General features: G+C 45.6%; 8 protein-coding genes across 8 annotated transcripts; 3 read left to right on the top strand and 5 right to left on the bottom strand.

The window, feature by feature from the left end:
* Positions 1–628: 628 nt before the first annotated feature.
* On the top strand, positions 629–1,715 carry TGAM01_v206843 (aldo-keto reductase yakc; the record flags this gene model as incomplete). Its single annotated transcript, XM_018804403.1, has 2 exons — positions 629–1,056; positions 1,133–1,715. The coding sequence occupies 2 exons, from the start codon at positions 629–631 to the stop codon at positions 1,713–1,715; spliced, it is 1,011 nt and encodes a 336-aa protein (XP_018662518.1).
* An 815-nt stretch (positions 1,716–2,530) lies between these two features.
* On the bottom strand, positions 2,531–2,893 carry TGAM01_v206842 (short-chain dehydrogenase; the record flags this gene model as incomplete). Its single annotated transcript, XM_018804404.1, has 1 exon — positions 2,531–2,893. The coding sequence occupies one exon, from the start codon at positions 2,891–2,893 to the stop codon at positions 2,531–2,533; it is 363 nt and encodes a 120-aa protein (XP_018662519.1).
* Positions 2,894–3,202: 309 nt separating this feature from the next.
* Positions 3,203–3,644, top strand: TGAM01_v206841 (hypothetical protein; the record flags this gene model as incomplete). The annotated part of the gene is made up of 2 exons (XM_018804405.1): positions 3,203–3,240; positions 3,299–3,644. The coding sequence occupies 2 exons, from the start codon at positions 3,203–3,205 to the stop codon at positions 3,642–3,644; spliced, it is 384 nt and encodes a 127-aa protein (XP_018662520.1).
* Positions 3,645–6,835: 3,191 nt separating this feature from the next.
* Positions 6,836–7,690, top strand: TGAM01_v206840 (hypothetical protein; the record flags this gene model as incomplete). The annotated part of the gene is made up of 3 exons (XM_018804406.2): positions 6,836–7,179; positions 7,234–7,586; positions 7,641–7,690. The coding sequence occupies 3 exons, from the start codon at positions 6,836–6,838 to the stop codon at positions 7,688–7,690; spliced, it is 747 nt and encodes a 248-aa protein (XP_018662521.1).
* A 480-nt stretch (positions 7,691–8,170) lies between these two features.
* TGAM01_v206839 (hypothetical protein) lies at positions 8,171–9,385 on the bottom strand (the record flags this gene model as incomplete). Its single annotated transcript, XM_024549960.1, has 1 exon — positions 8,171–9,385. One exon carries the CDS (start codon positions 9,383–9,385, stop codon positions 8,171–8,173), a length of 1,215 nt encoding a protein of 404 aa, XP_024405269.1.
* A 721-nt stretch (positions 9,386–10,106) lies between these two features.
* TGAM01_v206838 (hypothetical protein) lies at positions 10,107–11,057 on the bottom strand (the record flags this gene model as incomplete). The annotated part of the gene is made up of 1 exon (XM_018804408.2): positions 10,107–11,057. The coding sequence occupies one exon, from the start codon at positions 11,055–11,057 to the stop codon at positions 10,107–10,109; it is 951 nt and encodes a 316-aa protein (XP_018662523.1).
* A 1,040-nt stretch (positions 11,058–12,097) lies between these two features.
* On the bottom strand, positions 12,098–13,680 carry TGAM01_v206837 (cytochrome P450 51; the record flags this gene model as incomplete). The annotated part of the gene is made up of 2 exons (XM_018804409.1): positions 12,098–13,414; positions 13,486–13,680. The coding sequence occupies 2 exons, from the start codon at positions 13,678–13,680 to the stop codon at positions 12,098–12,100; spliced, it is 1,512 nt and encodes a 503-aa protein (XP_018662524.1).
* A 4,398-nt stretch (positions 13,681–18,078) lies between these two features.
* On the bottom strand, positions 18,079–20,983 carry TGAM01_v206836 (hypothetical protein; the record flags this gene model as incomplete). The annotated part of the gene is made up of 6 exons (XM_024549959.1): positions 18,079–18,087; positions 18,133–18,271; positions 18,379–19,425; positions 19,511–19,618; positions 20,046–20,208; positions 20,269–20,983. The coding sequence occupies 6 exons, from the start codon at positions 20,981–20,983 to the stop codon at positions 18,079–18,081; spliced, it is 2,181 nt and encodes a 726-aa protein (XP_024405268.1).
* Between the last annotated feature and the right edge of the window lie 66 nt (positions 20,984–21,049).

Raw genomic sequence — 21,049 nt, 5'->3', positions numbered from 1 at the left:
GTAGAGGTAATTCAAGAGCATCTTGCGGCTTCAGTGCAAGTTCACGTTTGGATTAGTTGCATAGTCATCGGGTAAAGCGGTAGTTGGTGATTTTGTTGGTATCTTTGTCCGGGCGGCTGAATAAGCAAAATCAACCCCTGGATCGGGAAAAACATCAGCTTTCTTATGTCCGTATTGATGGGGTCGACCCGTGGAGAAAAACGCACGAGTAAAGGCCACCATCGGAATAAACACTAGTCGCTTAAAGCGTATCTCCATCTGCAGCGAAATCTCCTCTTGCACAGGCCGAATGTGGCGATCGGCGTTAGTAGTTTGGTGGTCTATGTCAACACCAATTACGTCTGCTACAAGTTGGCATACCATAAGCCGGACATTGTTATAGCAGATGCTTTACTGGATAGTCATCATAAGTACTAGAAATAAAATTTTATCTAGGATTATAAGAGCTCGGCCGAATGACCTATGTTGAACAGCATTGGCACTCGCTCTAGAGTAGACTCACAGGTAATTTTTATAACTTTCAACAAAACTGCAAGTTTCGACGAAATACTAGAGCTTTCAGCCTTGTGGTCTTAGACACACGAATTTACCAGATTATACCATTCAACTACGCCCTACTGAATCACCAATGGCGCCTCCAACGCGAGTACTGGGTGAGAATGGTCCTGAAGTCACAGCCATCGGCATGGGTTTCATGGGCTTAAGTGCTTTCTACGGAAAGGCTTCCCCCATGGTAGAGCGCCTTCAATTTCTTGACCAACTCTATGCCTCTGGAGAGCGATTTTGGGATACAGCCGATGCATACGGCGATAGCGAGGAACTTCTCGGCATGTGGTTCAAGGCGAACCCTAACAAGCGGCAAGATATTGTTTTGGCCACCAAGTTCGGAAATATGGGCCACGGAGTTGCTAGAACTGATCCAGCGTATGTGCCTGAAGCTTGTGAGAAGAGTTTAAAGGCACTGAATACGGATTACATTGACCTCTACTATGTCCATCGAGCCGACCCCAAAGTGCCTATCGAGCAGACAGTAGCGGCCATGGTCCAACTCAAGGAGTAAGTCCATCTATCATTGTCAATTTCAGAACATTTTGTCAGTAATATGGTGAAATTAACGTGTATACTTTTATAGACAAGGAAAGATTAAGTACTTGGGCCTGTCGGAAGTTTCTTCTACAACTCTTCGCCGCGCCCACTCGATTCACCCTATCACAGCAGTCCAGGTCGAATATAGCCCTTTCAGTCTTGAGATTGAGTCTGAACAGACAGGAATACTGTCTACCTGCAAGGAACTGGGAATTGGAGTCGTTGCATACTCGCCACTCGGCCGAGGTATGCTAACTGGGCAACTGCGAGGGCCTGAGGATCTTGACAAGGACGACTGGCGCCGCACTATACCTCGCTTCTCTGCGGAGAACTTTTCGAAGAACTTGGAACTAGTGGATGAACTAACTTCCTTCGCCGAGCGCAAGGGCTGCTCGACCAGTCAATTGGTCTTGGCATGGCTGCTGAAGCAATGGGACATGGTAGTGCCGATCCCAGGTACAACAAAGATAGCCAATTTCAAGGCTAATATGGGCGCGCTGGACATTGAACTCACCGACACCGAGGTACAGCAGATAAGATCCGCGGTTACTAAAGCTGAGATTATTGGTGACCGCTACCCGCCAGGTTGGAGCCGGACGCTGTTAGTGGATACGGTTGAATTAAAATAGAGGCTTCACTAAAGAGCACGAGTACAATCGTTTGTAAATCGACAGCTCTGGGTAAGGCAGCTTTGGATCTACATGTGTTTTTATACTTGTAATGCTAGTTCATTATTGTCTACAAGTTTTACAGCTTGAAAACCCAACTGTTTCTTTGTAATCCCCCTTTATTAACTCACTGTTGCGAACTAAATACAGTGGCATCGAAGTTTTATAACATCGGTACTACATGTACGTAACACTCTAATAACACACCAATACAGTGTTCTATGTAATCTCCTTATGCCACTTCTTGGATAGTGCCAAAACCTAGTTTCCTATCTGCGCGCCGACAAATTACCTTTGGGCATAGTTCTCTAGAAATCGACACACAGTAATTCATGTTATTTGCTGAGGCCAAGGTCCCAGCGTGTTTCGGTTTAGCATACAATTCAGGTTCCAGCGACCAATCACATGGAAGCGGTGGCTACAAACCGTACATACCCTAGAAACACCAACATCGGCATTTCTTGTGAACTAACAGATCATTCCTTTGTGATTGGTTATGGTGCCTATAAATAACCCATGCTATCCGAGATTCCCTGACTTCCCTTATCATGGACAAATCAACTCAGTGCTCTAATGTTTGGCACTTCGGTATGCTAGCACAAAGGGCGACACTGATGGAAAGTTTTTGCTGCCGCAAACTGCAAGTCACTGGTGGCGAGAAAGGCCAATGGCCCGCAATAAGTCTCTCCATGACGAGAGTTCTATCATTTCTGTTCAATCCTTTGATCTGCTAGCTTGCAGAGCAACGGGATCGCAGCGAAGCCCATCTCATGTTCTCAGACCATGGCTCCTCCATTCGCCAGTAAGCACTGCCCATTGACCCAGCTACTCTGCTTGCTACATAGGAACATGAAAACGTCGGCAATCTCTTCGACCACTCCAAGTCTGCCGAAAGGATTTCTCTTGTTTATGGCCTTAATAACTTGATCTGTTTTGTCCTGAAAAAAGAATTCGGTAGTAGTAGGTCCTGGGCTAAGGGCGTTGACATGAATACCTTTTGGTACGAGATCCTTGGCCATCATGCGGGTCATTTGCTTAATAGCCCCCTTGCAAGTTGCGTAAAGGAGGTAGTTGGGAGTGATAGAAGAGAAGGTGGTGATGCCTGTTGTGACAAAGATGATCCGACTGCCGTCGGGCATGTGTGGGACAGCTTTCTGAAGTTATATGTCAGTCAACCATCTCGTCGAGCAGTTTCTCACCCGCGGCAATGCACTGCTTGGCACATTCCTGATGGCGAAATTGCAACTTCACGCGCTGCCGCAAGGGCAGGTATAGCCATGTGTTTGTCAGCCTGGGCGACGAAACCTCTCGAAGAGGTTATTAGCGTCTGTGATCATGGTGAAAGTAAGATTCCTTATGCCATCTAAATATCGAGTGCAAGTTGAAAAGATTACACGTTGGAACTTGTTGCTCGAGCTCACAAAGCTGGCTACAGGGCCCTTCTGATCATGGTGGATTCGCCTACTGTTGGTCGCCGATTGAACGAGTGAGTTAACCATCATCAAAAATTTGCGCGAATGGTTGCTAAGGGCAATATCTTAAAGGCTTCGAAACGGCACAGACCTTTCGGAGCACCTCATATTTCCCAATGTGTCTTATGGCCCTAAGAACTTTAAGAATGCGATCAGGGACGCTGCCGTTTCCGCGTCTGAATATTTGCCTTGGCTTAGCTCTATCACTCTACTAGACATGGAGATCTGGCTCAAAGGCATTTATACACCTGAGGATGTCATTACAGTCGCTCAGTATCCCTTGGTGAAAGAAATCGTCATCTCCAATCACGGCGTCGCCAGCTTGACAGTACTCCGGCTACACTTGAAGCTCTACCGGCTTGCGCAGCAGCGGCTCGAAACATCAATGCAAAAACGGTCGCCTGAAAACCATCAATGATAGGGATTGATGGTGGAATCCGTCGGGGAAGTGATGTCTTCAAAGCTCTTGCGCTCGGTGCCGACATGTGTTTTGCTGGGAGAACCCCATACGGGGGCTCTTTATCAATGGCCAAGTGGTGTTGAGAGAGCCTTGCAGATATTGAGGGAGGAATTTGGGGTGTGCATAAGGTTGTCAAGTTGCAAAAGCCTAGCGGATATTGGGCCACACAGTGTAGCGATTGTCTTGGGAGGATTCCAGGCATTATCGAGCGCCTACCATATCATGACCGACAGGCACAAGACGCAACTGTGTAAGCACATAAAAAAGGTCTAGCGGTGTCAAAGCAATTCTTAGAGACATTTTAATGATAATATCGAGATAACTGGCTTTTTGAATTAATCAAAGCCTCATGCAAATTTATAGCACGACTCTCACGCGTCTGGCTGTCATTAAGTAGGCATCTTTAGTTTACAGCGTTTAGTTCCCATACAAAGATCAAGATAAATTATATCCTACTTTTAAGTCCTACTATCCAAGACTTCAACTATTCCGACATTCCAACTAGCATGCAGCTAGTGCCAATGTTCTAACAAAATTTTAACCCGCGACAAATGCTTCGGGAAATAAAAGTCTGTGTGTAGCTTAGCTGTTGAAATATATATCCTTGATTTCATTTGTATAAGGTAGTGCAGTACTCTCGAAGCTATAGCTGGAAATTGATAATAACCGACTAATATTTTGACGTTTTCCTGACTACGCATTCATCATCATTCCACCTACAATTAGCAAAAAGCGCCATTGTTCTCATATCGCAGCAAATCTTTCTGGATCTAAAGCTTAAACATGCGAAAAAAGGTTGTCTTCTGCGCCTCCTAGGGTTATATGGTGCTTGTCTAGGGCCCGGCAGTAATCCTTCAGTCATAACAGTTGACCCATGTTCAGAGGGTACATGGTTGTCCTTTTGCAGCGGTATAACGATTCAAGCAACAAAGCTTCTTTCTGGACTACGCTAACTAATATTTGGCTTCTTCTATAGCTTCCAAATAATCTGACTCTAAGTAGATTGGATTGGTCGCTGCTATAAGACAAAAGCACGTGTCCAGCCTTTTTGTGCGTTCATACTATTCTAGTTTTCATAATTATGTTTGAGTAAACTGACTGTGAAGAGAATAAATAAGCACACATGCCTCAAATGAGGATGATGAAGCCCAATACGAGCCTTTTGAGGCTCCTGCTGCTAAAAAGTATTGTAATAATCCTGCGCTGGCCATTAGAATATTACAGCATGTGAAATGCATACCATTCGGATGAAGGGCGGTCAGAGTTCTCTGGGCAACGCAGCAAGCCTCTTTAACCAGCGAAGCTCTTGGAATTGGATTAGAAAGTCGATAAAGAGTTTATTACTAAAGATACTCCAAGCAGCAGGACTATGTTTGCACCGATTATCACCTTCCGTCCCTATACAATCCGTAGCTTTTTATAAGTATGTCTCAAATGCGTTAATGCCATTTTCATGCCGGGTATAACCGGTACTAAATGACAGCTTACTCTTTAACTCGGGAGATAGTTGCAAGTATAAATAGAGAATTTTGACACCCCTGGCATATACCCGTAGCACACTGTTTTTAAGTGAAACTCCTCGGTGCAAATTCACCCGTTCTACGAGGTATTCAATCATCCGATCGCCGATTAGCTTTGCCGCACCTATCAACTCCCTTGTCCGTCTGTCTGTAGCTGAGACTGGAAATCTAGTGGAGCTGCGAGGCTTTTTTAGTTGCATTAATACCCGATCCATCATTTAGCCAATTTCCTTCAAGACTCGCGATACCAAAGAATTGCGATTCATGGATTGCCAAGTCTTATTCCATGTCATGATCGCAACTAGCAGTTTATCTCCATAGAATCTGCTTTTATGGCTGGGGCTCCTGAGCTGGCTTATAGGACCTGTTGATATTCTAATGACTGGGTAAAGGGCTTTTTCAAAGGGTGGTGCGATTCGGGCTAGTTATTTCCTCGGCTACAAAGAGCGCAGCTTAACGTGTAAATATATTTAAAAAAAAGACATGGCTGTGCTAGCTTTACTGCTTTTGGCATTTTCCCTTAATTATTGATTGTATAATACTAATTCAAGTCTTGACATCACGAACTTGACCAAGCTTTTATTACAAGTACTTAACCAGTGTCTAAGCACTTAGCATTATACACACCTTATTCTCAGGAATGGTATCTCTGTTCAGAGATACGCAAAAGTTTTCACTTTATGGCAAACACATAGAAGTTTTTGATATAACAACATATTGTAGGCTATTAGATAAAGCTGGCAGGTTCTTAATATTCACATGGAAAAATATTGATAGCTACATTAAAATTTGGATAACACTCTTGTAGGCAATGTTAGAGGGCTCCCTTAACACAGAACAAGGAAGCTGCAGAAATCGGTTCAGTAAGAATTATTTCTTATCAAATATAAAAAATAGGGGGCACATGAAGAGAGAAAGTGAAACTCTCCAAAACGAACGTACTGCTACGGGATATGACTTATATCGAGAGAGCGCGAGGAAGAGGCTTCAGGGTTATGCAACATATCAAGCTTGCTTTCCGGTTAAACGGTATAAAACGTCCATTGAGTAATAAGCCGAAATAATTTCAGATGTAGCTATACAGATTCCGCTCTCGGAATGACGTGTATTTTGCTATGATGTAGCTAAACATTCTTGTCTGTGGATGACTGTTGTGATGTAAATTGCAAGCAATTTTTAAGAATAATTGCACTAACAACGAACCGAATTGTACTTGGGCTATGAAGTACCAAGAACTAAGAATCTGCCGGGATAAACACTTGTCTATCTAACCGCGGACGGAAGGTGAAAATAAGACTCTCCTGGAACACAGTCTGGCAATTAACCGTTTTGAAGCTATTGGTGCGCAACTTGTAAAAACAAGAAGACTGCGATGCCCGGAACGCCTAAAATGGTTACAGTATTATCCAACACGGATGTAGATCATCCGTGTTACCCTTTTGCATGCGGCGCATAAAATCGTCTTCGGAGGTGCGACCCTTCATAACTGTTGACCAACTGTGCGGGACTTCTGAGCAATCAAAAACTACTTATATGTCACAAAGCGCTCCAAAACCTCTGAATCTGCATGTTCCGATGCGATACATAATCTTCGTGTTACTGACCCTCACTCTAAATTTCAACATAAGCATGAAGTTCAGCTCGTACCTAATATGTGGGTGGCTTATTGCCTCTTCTGGAGCCAGTCCTATATCTTCAATTGAATCACGGGCAACCACTTGGTGCGGAAGTTTTGGAAGTCAACAGGCAGGTCCATATACCATATATCACAACAACTGGGGAGCTGCAACCGCCACATCTGGGCAACAGTGCACAACTTTCAACTCATTCCAAGGTAATTCAGTCTCGTGGTCAACCTCATGGACTTGGGCGGGCGGAAGCTCAAACGTGAAATCGTACTCCAACGTTGCGCTGGAAAAGGTTAACAAAGCACTATCTGGGATAAAATCCATCCCATCAGCGTGGAGTTGGCAGTAAGTATATAGGACATTGGAGCTTAAAACATTTTTAACTAAGGGCTATCGCAGATACAGCGGATCCCAGCTTATAGCTGATGTGTCCTACGATCTATGGCTTGCACCATCTGCATCCTCCGCCAATCAATATGAGATAATGATCTGGTTGGGCAAATACGGTGGTGCAGGCCCTATCTCCAGCACAGGAAGTACACCAGTTGCTACGCCTACAATCAACGGTGTTTCGTGGCAGCTGTTTAAAGGCCCCAACGGTAGCACTACGGTCTTCTCGTTTGTGGCACCTAGCAACATTAACAGTTGGAATGGCGACCTGAAACTTTTTTTAAACTATCTGACGTCCAGTCAGGGTGTAAGCACAAACATGGTTGTCACCAGTCTTCAGGCAGGCACAGAACCATTTATAGGTGAGTAAAGCTTTGATGACAATAATCTGGGAAGTGCTCTCACAGATCTAATAGGTTCGAATGCTGTGTTTACAACAACACAATACTCGATTTCTGTTTCTTAATTAGGTTGAGATAGGGCACGAAAACCTGATATAGACCTTACCAATCATCTAGTTTTCTATTACGCTTGCTGTAGACACTGGCAGTGTTTTACCTCGTTTTAGTATGCATTATCGCCATTGACTTTCAGATGCATATTTTGCTCTTTATGAAGATATGGCGTATTGTTATGCAAAATATTACTGTTAAGAGACTGAGTTGGCTAAGTTTGGAATAGTAGCAAGTCTAGACTGTTTTCTTAAAAGAATTACATACTTTTCAAAGCTACAAAAACCGTCATATGTCACGCTGTTTTACACTTTATTTTATGAAGCAGCCCTAGTCGAGGTGTGTGAAGGGAAACAGCTCCTAACCAAATGGGAGCCATTCTCTAGCACACCAAGTTGCCCCCTCCCCCTCCCCTCCCCGCATTAGCGAGGTGCTGTGTTATAGAAAATGAAAAGACTTTTCAGGCTCTGAACTTCAGCATTATTTAATTAGATTTAAAATCCCCCAGCATCGCTCGAAAGGATGTCAACTCCCTTACAAGCAACCAGTAGCAGCTGGGTATAATCATCTTTCAAATCCGAAGAAGTCATGTAGCCCTGCTCCCATAGCCCAAGAAGGTCTTTGTATGAGAGTCTTGAAGCATCAGACTCTTGGAGGCCCAAGGATGAGAAGATGCAAGATGGAAACAGATTGCCGCTTCCTAAGCTGGGTTTCCGCCCTCTCACGCTCGCAGGTACAGACACCATCAAAGACTCGAGCTCCGATATTAGAGGGCAAATCCCAAACGTAACTACCATATGGGTAGCTCGCACGAAGTAAGATATAAGAATAGTACGATGCGCGATTTCAAGTTCATCTTCTCTGAGTGGACCCGAATCAAAGCTGCGATCATCAAATTGGCTATACTGCCCGTTTGTAGGTACCCATGTGTTCTGGTCAGGTCTTAAAAACGGTGAAAAGCTCGAGACTGCGTGATTTCGTATATTCTGATCCATTGTACAGTAGAGTTTATGTATTCGCCCTTGCAGCGATGTAGTCCAAGCTGCGAGCAATGGCTCATTTCGTGCCGCTTCACGTCTTTGTGCGGCATCACTGCCAAACGATCTTATGATATGATACAGCGTCATAGCCTGCACCCGAGCAAGTTCTTCTCTGAAAAGCTGCAGGTCATCTACCGGAGTAAAATTATTGATATCTCCGGAGGTTGGTAGATCAGTTACCGATAGTGTTGTTCGCTGTGGTACATGCCAAATCAGATTCTCTATCTCAGCTTCAATAAGGTTATCAAGAACCACACGACTTGGCCCAGTCAGAGTCTCATGAGCGGCGCATACTCCTAGTGCAGCAGTTAGAGGGGACTGTAGGTTGTACGGCGCGATGAAGTCAGTGGATGCCGTCTTGGCAAATGCGGCAATGTAGGACACCATTTTGCCGGCGCAGAATGTCCATCTGTTTGCATCATGCAACATAGGCACAAAGCCAAAGTCAGCCAGTACCAACTGATTTCGCTGCAGTCCTGTGCGTTGGCAGAAAGATGGACAAAAATTGCCCCCTTTAGATGTACCGTGGCAACTTGATACTGCTGGCTGACTGTCCTGAGAAGTGGGAACATGTTCGGCTCTGGCATCCTCTTCGCAGGCAGGCTGATACTGGTTGGGTATAGTACTGCTTTGCAACGTTGTTTCCCCAAGATCTTTCAAACCTCCCATGTTCAGATGTGACATAGGTAGTGTTAGTGTATGCGGCGCGATTGTGAAGTCCAATCCAAGACTTTGTTGGTTCCAGGAGCTACCCCACGCCAAATTGTCGAAGGTGAAGTGGGAGACTGGCGTTTCGTCACAGGGCAAGGCTGAACCGTCCAAGAAATCTATACGCGGCTCAAGACTGACTCCCGTAGACGTAGGTGGGTATTGACAAGTGAGACGTAGCCTGGCGCATCGATGGCATGCTGGCTGCGACTGATCGCATTTTCGTTTTGAAGTGACACAAGCGGCACATGCTTTTTTCCTGAGAGACATTGTGCGGTTATGAATCGTGTTTTCATCAATAGCGAAATTATTTCAGCAGTCCAAACATATCTCGGAGTTAATGGGGGTATTGTAGCGACCAAAGGTCGATTTTAACGGCTCTGCATTACTAATAAAGTCTTAGTGGTTCCCCCTAGCTGATCAATTGCAACCCAATCGTCCTTACCGTCCCCAACCAATCCCCGAACAGACTTTCGCTACAGCCTACCGTTGGCGTACGAATACGAGTGCCTCGTACTCTATAGTGCCATTACGTGAATGCAGACCAGCTGCCATGTCTTTTATCAGTGCAGGGCACCAAATTCTGTCTATTTAGGCACTGCTACTAGTGCCTGTGACTGGGTGCTCTGTCCTCTGTGTTATGACTCTATCCTTCTGAAGTTGCCCTTTAGTAGCCACCTAGTCAGTTCATCTTAGCAAACGCAGTCCGCGTGTCGCTTAATCCGATGATGCCGAGGTCCTCCGTAGAGAGGATAACGTCTTCACCCGAGAAGCTGCGATCCTTAGCCCATTCCAAGTACTCATGCATCTTGTCCATCGCTTGACCCCACTGCGGCCATAGACTGTAATATGTCGCTTTGTCTATCTGCACGTACTCTGCCTCAACGCCACGCACCGATGCCCAAGTCGCAAGCAATTCTCCAGCCGTCATAATGTCGGTGACGCCATTGACAAATTTGCCGCCAAGTGTCTTGTTAGGTTGCTTAATAATTGCGCGTACGAAGAGTCCAACGTTTATCGCGGCATCCCCAACCATGGAAAATTGCACAGATGCTGGGGTCGGCTGAACCTGGATGTATTGATTCTTCCCGGCCGTTGGAATCGGAAACGGTTGATAGAAGGGATAGTTCATATTCGACGCGTAAGTGCCGACCCAGAGAAATGTCGTCTTTTGGAGGAGCGTTGAATCCGCCTTGATAAAGTCGTTGACCCTGTTTTTGCTCACATAATGAGGGATAGCGAACCGTCCATCGCTGATGCGGGAGGTATTGGGAAGAGTCGACCAAACAAAGTGCTCAAGCGTTGGTGTTGCAGCTGCAGCTTTGGCAATATTGATGCCTTGCCTTGTCTCGATGTCAATGGCCTCTTCGCTACCGTACTTGACAAAAGCTTCAAAGAAGTTGGTGGCGGCAAAAATGATAGATGATCCAGCAAATGCTACTTGGAGAGAGGCGATATCATCGAGATCAGCCTCAACAATGCGAACGCCATCTGAAGCAAGATTCTTTGCTGTGTCGCTTGATTTGTTTCGAGTGATGGCTGTCAGCGAGTAGGCGCTGTCTTTCAATAACGCTCTGATGACAGACCCCCCTTGAATACCTGTTGCGCCGATGATTGTGATTTGTTTAGTCATAATGCTGATTTTGGTGGTGTTGATACGAAGACGCCAAAGCTATTGGACGTGGTCCATACGTCTTAATATATGTAGAGACGGGTAAAAAAGTCTGTATATCACAAAATGAATAGTGACATTGATTGCGATCATTTACCAAAACAATGGATGGTCGCATTTAATCTTCATTCGACTTGCGATCCACTCAATTCCGCTACGCCCGTTAATACAAATCGATTGAACGACCCAAAACTGCGATGCCGTGCGGAACAACCAAGGCATACTGCTCCATAAACGTCCGCGCCTAAGCTCAAAGATAGTTTTGCTTCAGCCACAATGCTATTCTCGCTGTGTAATTGTATTATATGAGACTCCGGCGGCGTCCGACCGCAACGAACTATTTCCAAGTCCCTGTTTGCTAGCGGTTTTGGATTACACATCTGCGGCACACCGGACACATCAGACAGCAGGGCTTGTGAGCTGTGCGCCTTTAGCGGCCTGGTCAGCGAAGTGGTGCCTGACCGCAGGGCGGCTGTTGCTTTAGAGCAACGTTGGCTGGGACTCGCCGCCTGCTATCGTTGAACAGACTGTAATTTCCAATTTTCTTAAGCGATGATAGCCTGCGACTAGGCTCACTCGAAGTAGCTGTCAAGCCTAAGGAGACTGTCGTAGTCGTTTCCAATGAAATCTACGCCTGACGCAGATTCTACAAGTCGCGACGTGCTTGTTAAGCTAAACCAACCGTATCAGAATATAGTGTTGCTGTTATGTCCAAGACAGGACATAAGTCAGAGAACTAGGTAGCATGAGGAACCCAACAATGTTCTACAGCGTCCGAGATCCGGCCACGTAAAGACAAATTAGAGCAAAAGACAGAACTTGAGACGTCTGATTTGGATACAAGCAAGGAGTCGCCTTTCTCTTAGAGAGTAGGTCAGGCAAGGGACAACGCCGTAAGTACGCTCAGATGCACGTATTTGCTAACAAAGATGTTAAAATTACTGTTTGAAAGCTAAAACTACTAAATCTATAAATGATAGCCATTCCTGTAAGGCTTTATCTCAGGGCAACCCGTTATCATCCTGATGTCGGCGTTCCCAGCCAATCATAGCTGGCTGCTTTGGTCGAGAGAATAGAGACGAATAGTCTGTCTGGGGGAGATTCTTGTCCTCATTTGGTAGGAAGAACCGAAAGTTACGCACCATGGTGGCCACAATGACGCTGAGGTTCAGATAAGCAAACTTTTCGCCGATGCAGCGATGTCGACCAGCGCCGAATGGCAAGTATGGACTTCTAGCTCCCCTAAATATAGATTCGTCTGAAGTATCGGTCTCCCTTTCTAGACTTTTCCATCGGTGTGGATCCCATTTTTGGGCATTGGGGAAAAACTCATTGCTCAGCGCGGTTACCAGAGGCGATGAAAGGAGGACCTTGTCCGGTGTAATGACATAGGGAGTCCCCGGAACCTCGATTGGTCGTTTGACTTTGCGCATGACTGAATGAATTGAAGAGTGTACTCGCAACGTTTCCTTCACCACGTTGTGCAGCAAGGGAAGCTTACTCAGATCGGCGTATTGTAGCGGCGAGAGTCTGCCATTATGACCGAGATTTTGAACTTGTTCTTGGTATAGTTGCTCTGTGATATCCGGGCGCGATGCGAGATGAAGTATTATCCATGAACTGGCCGAGGACGAGGTATGCTGTCCAGCCATAAGCAGCGTGATCATGATATGTGCTATCTCCTTATCTGGGACTGGCGAGCCATTTTTGTAATTGCAGTTCATCAGGCTCCATATCATGTCTGATCCATCTTTAAGTCCGATTTTTCGGCGATTCTCTATGATATTCATGTATATGGCCCTCATCTTGGAATGCGCAGCGTCCCTCTTGCGGTTATGTGGCAGTGGTGCCCACGGCATTAAGAAGTTAATCGGCTGGAAGCCCATGTCGAGATCATGGTATAAAGTCGCGAACTCGGCCGTCAATTTCTCACGTACCTCATACCCTTGAAGGGCTCGAGCAGCAGTGAAAATGGTAATCTCGGCCATTGATTTGGAGACATCCATTTTGCCAGACTTTCCCAAAAACGAAATCTCGCTGCCAATATAATTGACAACTTCTTGCTCAATGAGCGGAACGTGGCACTCAAGGGCTCGCTGCGTCAAACCAAATTTGACAAACTTTTTCTGTTCCATGAGTTTTGAGTTGGGGCAATCGTATACGACATCGGAACCGAAGACTGGCGTTGTTAAAGGGGAGTAGATCTCCTCGGCGTTCAGGTCATCGTGGCTGCCATTCAGAATAAAATCGTTGCCGTCGATGCCAAAATAGCATGTGATCTTCTTGCCAAGAAGAACAAACGTGAAAATATCTCCATGCTTTTAATATCTTAGTATGTCTACCTTATGACGAAAGTGTGAGGGTTTTGTAAATAGCGGATCTGGCTTACCTTGGCTTGGCATTTTTCGAAGAATTTAGGAGGGTTTATACCGTACGACACAGCATTTCCTATAAATGGAAACAGGTGGAACACAGTAGGCGGCTCTTGCTTGTTTCGTGGAAGTGCCTGTCGGAGCAGATTAATGGCAACGATAGCCCCCAAAGCTTCGAGAAGCCAGACAACGAAGCTTAGCAGCCACCCCATGACCTCAACAAGCGAACCGTTAAGTAGACAGAGGTAAATGCAGACGTGCTGGTATCGTAAGTTAGATTTTCACAGTTGGAATCCTTCGAACTTATAACTGTTTCTAATTGTTTTGTCTAACAGTGCCATCTGTTACGGGAACGGCCAGTTGTTCTTGCAAGGCGGTGAATTCATCATGCGAGTACGAGCAAGGGCAAAGCTCATTGTGCCTACAATCTCGTATTCGTATCGGAAGAGCCCATTTGGCAAGCACACGCGCACAATTCCTGCAATAACACTGAAGTTCGGTTACATATAAAGACGCTAAGTATAGAAGATTCTAGGCAGCTGCGAAATAGGGCGGGTGGATTCTGACCTGGTGTGTCTGAGTAATCCATATGCCTACTGACCTCGAGATGCAAAACTTACAATTCTACAGATAATTTCTCACACTGCCCGTCTGATTTACAAGGTCTAGAATCTCTTCTTAGAATATGTCTATAAGAATAAGAAACAGATCATGCTCCAAGACTTCCTTTTTGGGTTCTTATTGGCCTGTAGTCTACAATGCCCAGATCAATCTGCCGCCACGGAAACGTTTTTCCCTAGATATTAAGATGCACCTGGTAACAATCCTGTCAGATATTCCGGCGGAAGACACTGGAATATCAGGCAATCTAGCTGGAGCACAAAGATACATCTTGAGGAATGTAGCACAGGGGTGTTCAAAGCGAATACTCGCGAAGATACGCGTTTGTCCTATCTTAGTGTCATTATATCCCGCGGTATCCACCAAGAGATATCGTAATTGAGCCTCCCGGTTGGTCACATTAAGGGATGGAAAACGACAATCATCTCCTTAGGCTTGATCAGGGGAAAGTGTTGTGTCATAGTTGTTATGCCAAGGATTAGCTTCAAGCCCACTCCATCAAATCTTCAAATCCTACTCAACGAGAGGTCCATTATCAGAGAAAGCGCCAGTATTGATCATTGAAATATCAAGTATTTTAATCGATTTCAAAAACAGTGTGGATAGCTAATCATGGATTACATCATACACACTTTACACACGATATTAAATAAAGGACAAATTGAACTCCGAATGATGATTCGGACTGATCGGGGTTCTGCGGTAGGTATAAGCAAGAATGCCTACCATATCTTCGAAAACTTGGAATTCTCGCACAATGACTCTAGTTTAACCTGGCTCCGGGTAACATATATATATCTCACTTGTGAATTAACACTTCTCTGCTTTTCCCACCTACCATTAACAGCTACACTAATTATTCACTGTGTGCATTACATACATAGGTAGTATAGCGGCCGCCTGTAATTATTGTGAAGTTGAAATCCTACATATTTGGTTCTGATGAAATCGAATACGCAGGACGAAACATGTCGCTACAAACTAGGCAGCTTCATGCGATGCTTCGGCCTGATATTTTTGGGCGCGGTAAGCATCAACCCCACCAAATGCACTACCGTCGTAGCTCCACAGTTCTCCGCAAGCTAAGAAGCCACGCCTGCCCGGCTCCACCCATTTCCGCTGAAGAAGAAGATGCTACTTCATGAATGGAGACGCAAGGGTGGTCTGCTTGACGATGTTCACACCAACAGGGCATATTCTTACAAATGCCAAAGCACTGCCTGGAAGAATTTAATTACTTCATCGAGCTGCCAGCTGGTGAGTACATTGTACAGCATTAACCAACACCCTCAATAAAAGTGTCAAGACTTGTTAGGGAAGGGAATTTTGGTGGCCGAATGGATCCTGAATGTGCAAGGAACTTGATAGGTACTACTTGTAAGCTACCGGTGGTCCCTAGCGGGGTCTTCTATAAGACCGCCAAACCGGAGTATGCAGTGCATTAAGCCTTGAGATTACAAGAGCGGGCAGAAGTAGTCAAAATTTGACATACCGTGTTCCGAATAGATGCCCTTTGGCTTATCACGAGAGAGAGAGAAGTTCGCGCTTTATATACAGAACGACACGGTGTTTCGGATTGTAATTGTCATATCGAATCAGCGGGTTACATCCCACTCAAAGGATCCATATTGTTATGTTTGACTGGTCCAACTGCCATCCAACTGTACAACTCTTCGGAAAAGATTCTCGTTCGGATTCTTGACATATTGCTTTATCTTCATGTAATATAGTTTTATTCTAACCTCGCAGATATTGTATCATACCAAAAAAATTACCAAGAGCCTGTAGAAGGGTTCTATTAGGCGTTGCAGGTTAGCGCCGATTGCCCAGCTCAGTTACTGGTTAGAATTGTTTTGCGTGCCGCCAAAATGACAACATTTGTTAGCGTCATAATCTAAAAAGACATTGAGATTTACTGGTGGTGATTTTGGGATACTTTATTTGATAACTTGGGTTAGTTATGAAGTCGATTAGATTGTTATGAACGAAAATAGTGAACAGCAACATCTTCGCTCGTTGCTAGAAGCAACAAGACCATATGATCGTGTAACATTCCTTTGGTACTAACATATGTAACACTGGACAACCCAACTTGGAGTTCTTACAGGTGGTATAGCATTTCTTTTGTTTGGTGAAATGAAGTGAAATGAAATGAAATGAAGAAGATGAATCCGATGTTAGCGAACTCGTGAAAATAGGCAATGCGTTTTCTGTTTCCAGCTGAAGTGATTCCAAATCACTACCATGCGGTGCGGGCGCTTAACACTTCGGAAGCTCTGTGTAGCAGCCTGAATTAGAGCCTATTCTGCTGTCAGCAAGTAAACCTGAGCTGCGAGAGGTCACTAGCCTAGAATTCCTCAAGGAGACATTTGTATAGTTTTTGCTACGGGGAACTTACGGGTGGGCCGATGTCCCCAACCCTCGGCGGGATATAACTTGTTATATATAAGGCTGACCCGCATTTTGACGAATGGGTAATCGGTACCTACTGCGTGCAGCATCTCTGCAGTGGGGGATAGACGGATACGATGCATATGAGCTTGCTAAACCACCGAAATAATTACCCATTCATCCAAGTTTCGTCTTTCTTCTGTATATGGCACGGATACTCAGATGACTATGAGGTAGTCAAAATCGAGGAAGGCTGGTTTGGCCCTGTGACGATAGGCGCTGCTGGGCTGCATGATTCCAAATCGGTTGGAGGAAAAGCCTCCACTTGCTATTTAGAAACTATTTTCGGGCATCGATAAATTTCCACGGCAGGCTTTTCCAGACAATTTGTTATATTCTAGTGCGTTATAGTCATGCGATTCTCCGCGAGTTATGCGTTATGCGCCAGCCTGGCCGCCCTAATGCATCTTTCAGCAGCTCAAGATGTTCCTTTTTTTTTTTTTTTTAATAATGGTTGCCAACTCGAAGTTGACAACGAGAGACTGTACCTGAACCAGGTTGTTGGGTATGATGCCTGTTAATTTCTGACCAGCCCCTGCAGGTGTAAACTAATGGATTTGATCGTGGATCGGTAGGCTCATCTTCAATGAAGATCATTGATGTAAAGGGAATGTAGTGTATTGATACCGAAACAGTCGTCAAATGGTGTAAAAACTCTCGATGTAATGCTTGGGATCTTGGTACTGTTGGAGCGTGTAAGCATTTAACCAATGGAGTTTGGGCAGAAGTTTGTTGCGGATGCTGAAAGGATACTGGGGACTTTTCTAATTACAATCCCTCTACGATTAGTATTTAGTATAAGTCAATTATTATAGCAATGATGACAGGCTTTCAAAGCAAACTTTTGCCAATGTTCATAGATACAACACATGCTAGGCCATAGCTTGAGCAATAGGAGTCAACCTAGCTACGTTTTGCACAATCTTCAAGATCTTCCTGCTGCCTAAGAGGGCTCAAGGTTACACTCTCGCAGCAGCTGCCGAGCTTAAAACATAGCAAACGCTATACATATTCGGTTTTCCGAGCTTCAAGCTAACGAGACAAGGGAAGTTTTAGCGCATCTGTATACTGTCTCGCTTTAAAGGCCTAATCTCAACATAAGTATCTACGAGCAAGAGCACAAAGACAATGAAAGAAAAGCCGGCCTCTTGAGAGTGTGTCAACCCTTCAGCTACTCAGATGAGAGAGTGAAGCTCTTTCATAATAGGCTGCAGCATTAAAGGCTTTTAGTCTACCATATTCCCAAGACTATATAAACCTTTTGCAAATGGCACTGAGGATTGTTCCTGGCGAAACCTCGATATTGCTAATCTTGACCCGTCCTTCAATCTCCGGCACGTCGACAGAACGTGAGCTTGCTTAAAATCATCACTGGTTTCCACAGCCTGTTTCTCGAATACTATCAATGCTTCTTCTATGAGCTGCGAGTCATCTTCGATATGATCATCGAGAAGGTGCTCTCCCACGGTCAGGTTGTTTGCGATAAGAATTACAAGTGCAGCTTGGTAACTGCAAACAATGCTACTAAACATGCTGTGTCAGTCGTACTATTTATATTACAAGCATACGCTATTTACACTTGGACGACTTACGGCAGTGTACATAACCGGCTGCGGCTGACGAATTGGTAAAGTTCCAAGCATGATCTTGCGGCCTGAACTATGCTGGGCCAGTTGGTCGGCAGCAGCTTCAATTTCGACTTTGCTGGTGACGGAGACACAGATGGAAGATCTATAGCGTTGCTATGCAGGATCCCGTCACAGAAAGCCACTAAGCGCTCTATCCAACTTGAATTGCGACTCTGTAGACGATTTGCAGTAAATAAGCATAGAAAATACGCAAGATGTAGGGGCAATAGTTGGCTCAGAATATTATCCGACGCACAAGTAGAGAGGTCTTCAACGCGAAAGCCTTCAGGGACAGTCTTGCGCCAACTTTCAAGCAAGTGTGTCAGCTTTTCCAGAGCGGCGTCTTGTTGGTGTCCAGAAAATCTCCGCGCACGTACAGAGTATGTTAGGTCATACATCTGCCCCTGAATACGGGCCAGCTGAATTCGGAGATGGAATATGTTTACAGTCCGAGATGGATCGTCCGGGAGAGACAAAATACCAGCAGAATCGCCTTTCAAGGTTGCTGAAATAGTGTCAATCTCCATGTCGTGGTCTTGGAGTCCGTAGGGTTCCACCGTTCGCATGGATATATCTCTATCTAGGATGTATGTAATCCATAGTAATCTTTCCTTCTGAGCCGCCAGTTCGGTGTTGGTGTCATTGAGCCCGTCCTGGAGATGGAGTTTAAGTCGATGCGCCAGTTTAACGGCCGTCCCGATCAGGACACATGAGGGTTGCGGCCGCGTGGTTCCGAGGAAAAGAATCACAAGTGCCAAGACGACTTGTAGTCCTTGTAAATCTTCGTCTCGAATGACGAGATGATTCAGTACTGATTGGGCGTTCTTAATGCATTCCGAAGACACCTGGTCTTCGCTGGCTGTTGCAGCAGATGGCGCGTGTTGCAGAGCCAAAGCGAGGACAACGTTTATTGATGCCCATGACGCTTCGTGTCGCTCATGGGGACATCGAAACCACTTATCCAACATTCGCATAAATTGTGGTTGATAGAAGAGAGGCATGGCCTGATTGTAGTCGGAAAAGTACTTGTTTACCAACGCAGACACTTGGTCTAGTGATGGCAAAGCGAAATGGTCGCTGTTGTCGATTGGCGACATCGTTCCTGCGAGTCCTGCCCAATCACTCGTGACGGTAGGTGCTGGTGAACTGGGCTCTTCCATCAACGTGTTTTGAGACACTGAATTGTTGCGAAGGGAGCGTTCAACAGCCGCCAAACGACTTTCAATATCAGCGAAGCGCCGATTTTGTGAGCCCATACTAGCCCACGTCAGTGTCGCTAAGCGGATTCGATTTTAAAAAAAAGTACCTACACATCCTGAATTTTCCTGACGGGTCCTTTTACATGAAGTCCTGGAGTCCATGTGCAGGATGTGCCGTGTAAGACGCAGGCGGAGCATTTGGGAACATTGGCATCACATCGGATTTTCCGACGACAACATACGTCGCACGCCTAAGATAATTATAAGAAATTCTTCGACTCAAATCATCAGCTTTATCGGCTTTACCTTTCTTCTACCAAGGCTCTTTTGGACTCTCGCCTCACCCATGTCGGTTCTCAGGCGCGGGAACAGCTACGGATGCCGTAGTTGGTGGTTTGGCAGCCTTGAGAAAGTTGTTAAAATGGGAAAGTGTAGCTTTGTCCAGAAAGGCGGTTTCGGCACTGCTTCCAGTAAACTATGGAATACCTGGAAAAAGAAAAAAAAGCCAATGTATTCAAATCCTGAAGATCTCCTATCCACGAAACTTGGCGGAGTCCGTGCGGACTTCGTTATGTCATAAGAACTCCGAACGGAGTTCCGGCAGACCAGCGTTACATAAGCTCCGTGGGCTACGCATCATCTGCGATGTACTGTGGAGCCTAATATCAGCCTCCTTACATGGCGACTCCAGCCAGACCAACTGTGAGCAACCGCGAGTCGCGAATCTCCTCGCTTCGTCGCAGGAGCTCGGAAACATCCCAATTGGCCCATACAAACTTTCCTTTCAAAAACTTTGCCTCAGCTGAGGCCAACCAAACGCAAAAATGCCCCGGTAACTCCACTACTCATGAAACCGTTAGCTTTATATACTGGAAGTCGAGGATTTTCGTCTGCTGCTTACCTTCGTCTTGGCCTTGTACATTGGAGTCAGGCCCGGCAATTTCCGTCGCAATCACCCCGGGCTGAATACTGACGACATGCAGCTCTGGGTTCTCTGCCGCAAAATGCTCCACCATTTTTAGCTGTGCCCCCTTGCTTGCCGCATACGCCGACATACTGGGCATCGGCTGTATGTGGGCAAGGTTGCTTGATATATTGAGCAGTATTGGATCAGTCCCGGCAAGAGGAATGAATGCGTGAATGGCATTGAGCGATGTAAGCACATTCATGTTAAAGGCTCGCATAAATGTTGCCGTATCGTATTTTGCGACTGGCTTCATGGGCGGGAGTGCGCCTGCGTTGTTAACAAATATGTCCACTTTGCCAACTGCGCTCGTAATGCTCGCAAGTGCGCCTTCGACCTGCGTACGGTCGGTAAGATCTGCTATTCTGTAAAGCACTTGGGTGTGAGACTGCGCTGCAGCCGAAATCGCAATGACACTGCTTTCCAGTCTATCCAGCCGCCTTCCAAGGATAGAGACACTGCTCGCTCCTGCCTTTGCAAACGCGATAGCAACAGCCCTTCCAATGCCTGTACCTCCTCCAGTAATAACCACGTTCTTCCCCGTAGCCGACAGATCACTACGACTGGGGGAAATATCCGGATATGGTTTTGTATGCCACTCTTTGGTGAAGGAAACCCATTTTGGGATAGCGAAGTCGTCAGTATTATCCATAGCCTAGTAGGTGCCGTTATCAATAGGTCAGAACCAATATATGAAGGACATAGAGAGATAATGGGG

This window comes from Trichoderma gamsii, assembly GCF_001481775.2.
Source record: "Trichoderma gamsii strain T6085 chromosome Unknown Scaffold_24.2, whole genome shotgun sequence".
Taxonomy (NCBI): Eukaryota; Fungi; Ascomycota; class Sordariomycetes; order Hypocreales; family Hypocreaceae; genus Trichoderma; species Trichoderma gamsii.
Note: the sequence above shows the minus strand (reverse complement) of the source record. Positions and strands in the feature narration are given on the sequence as shown.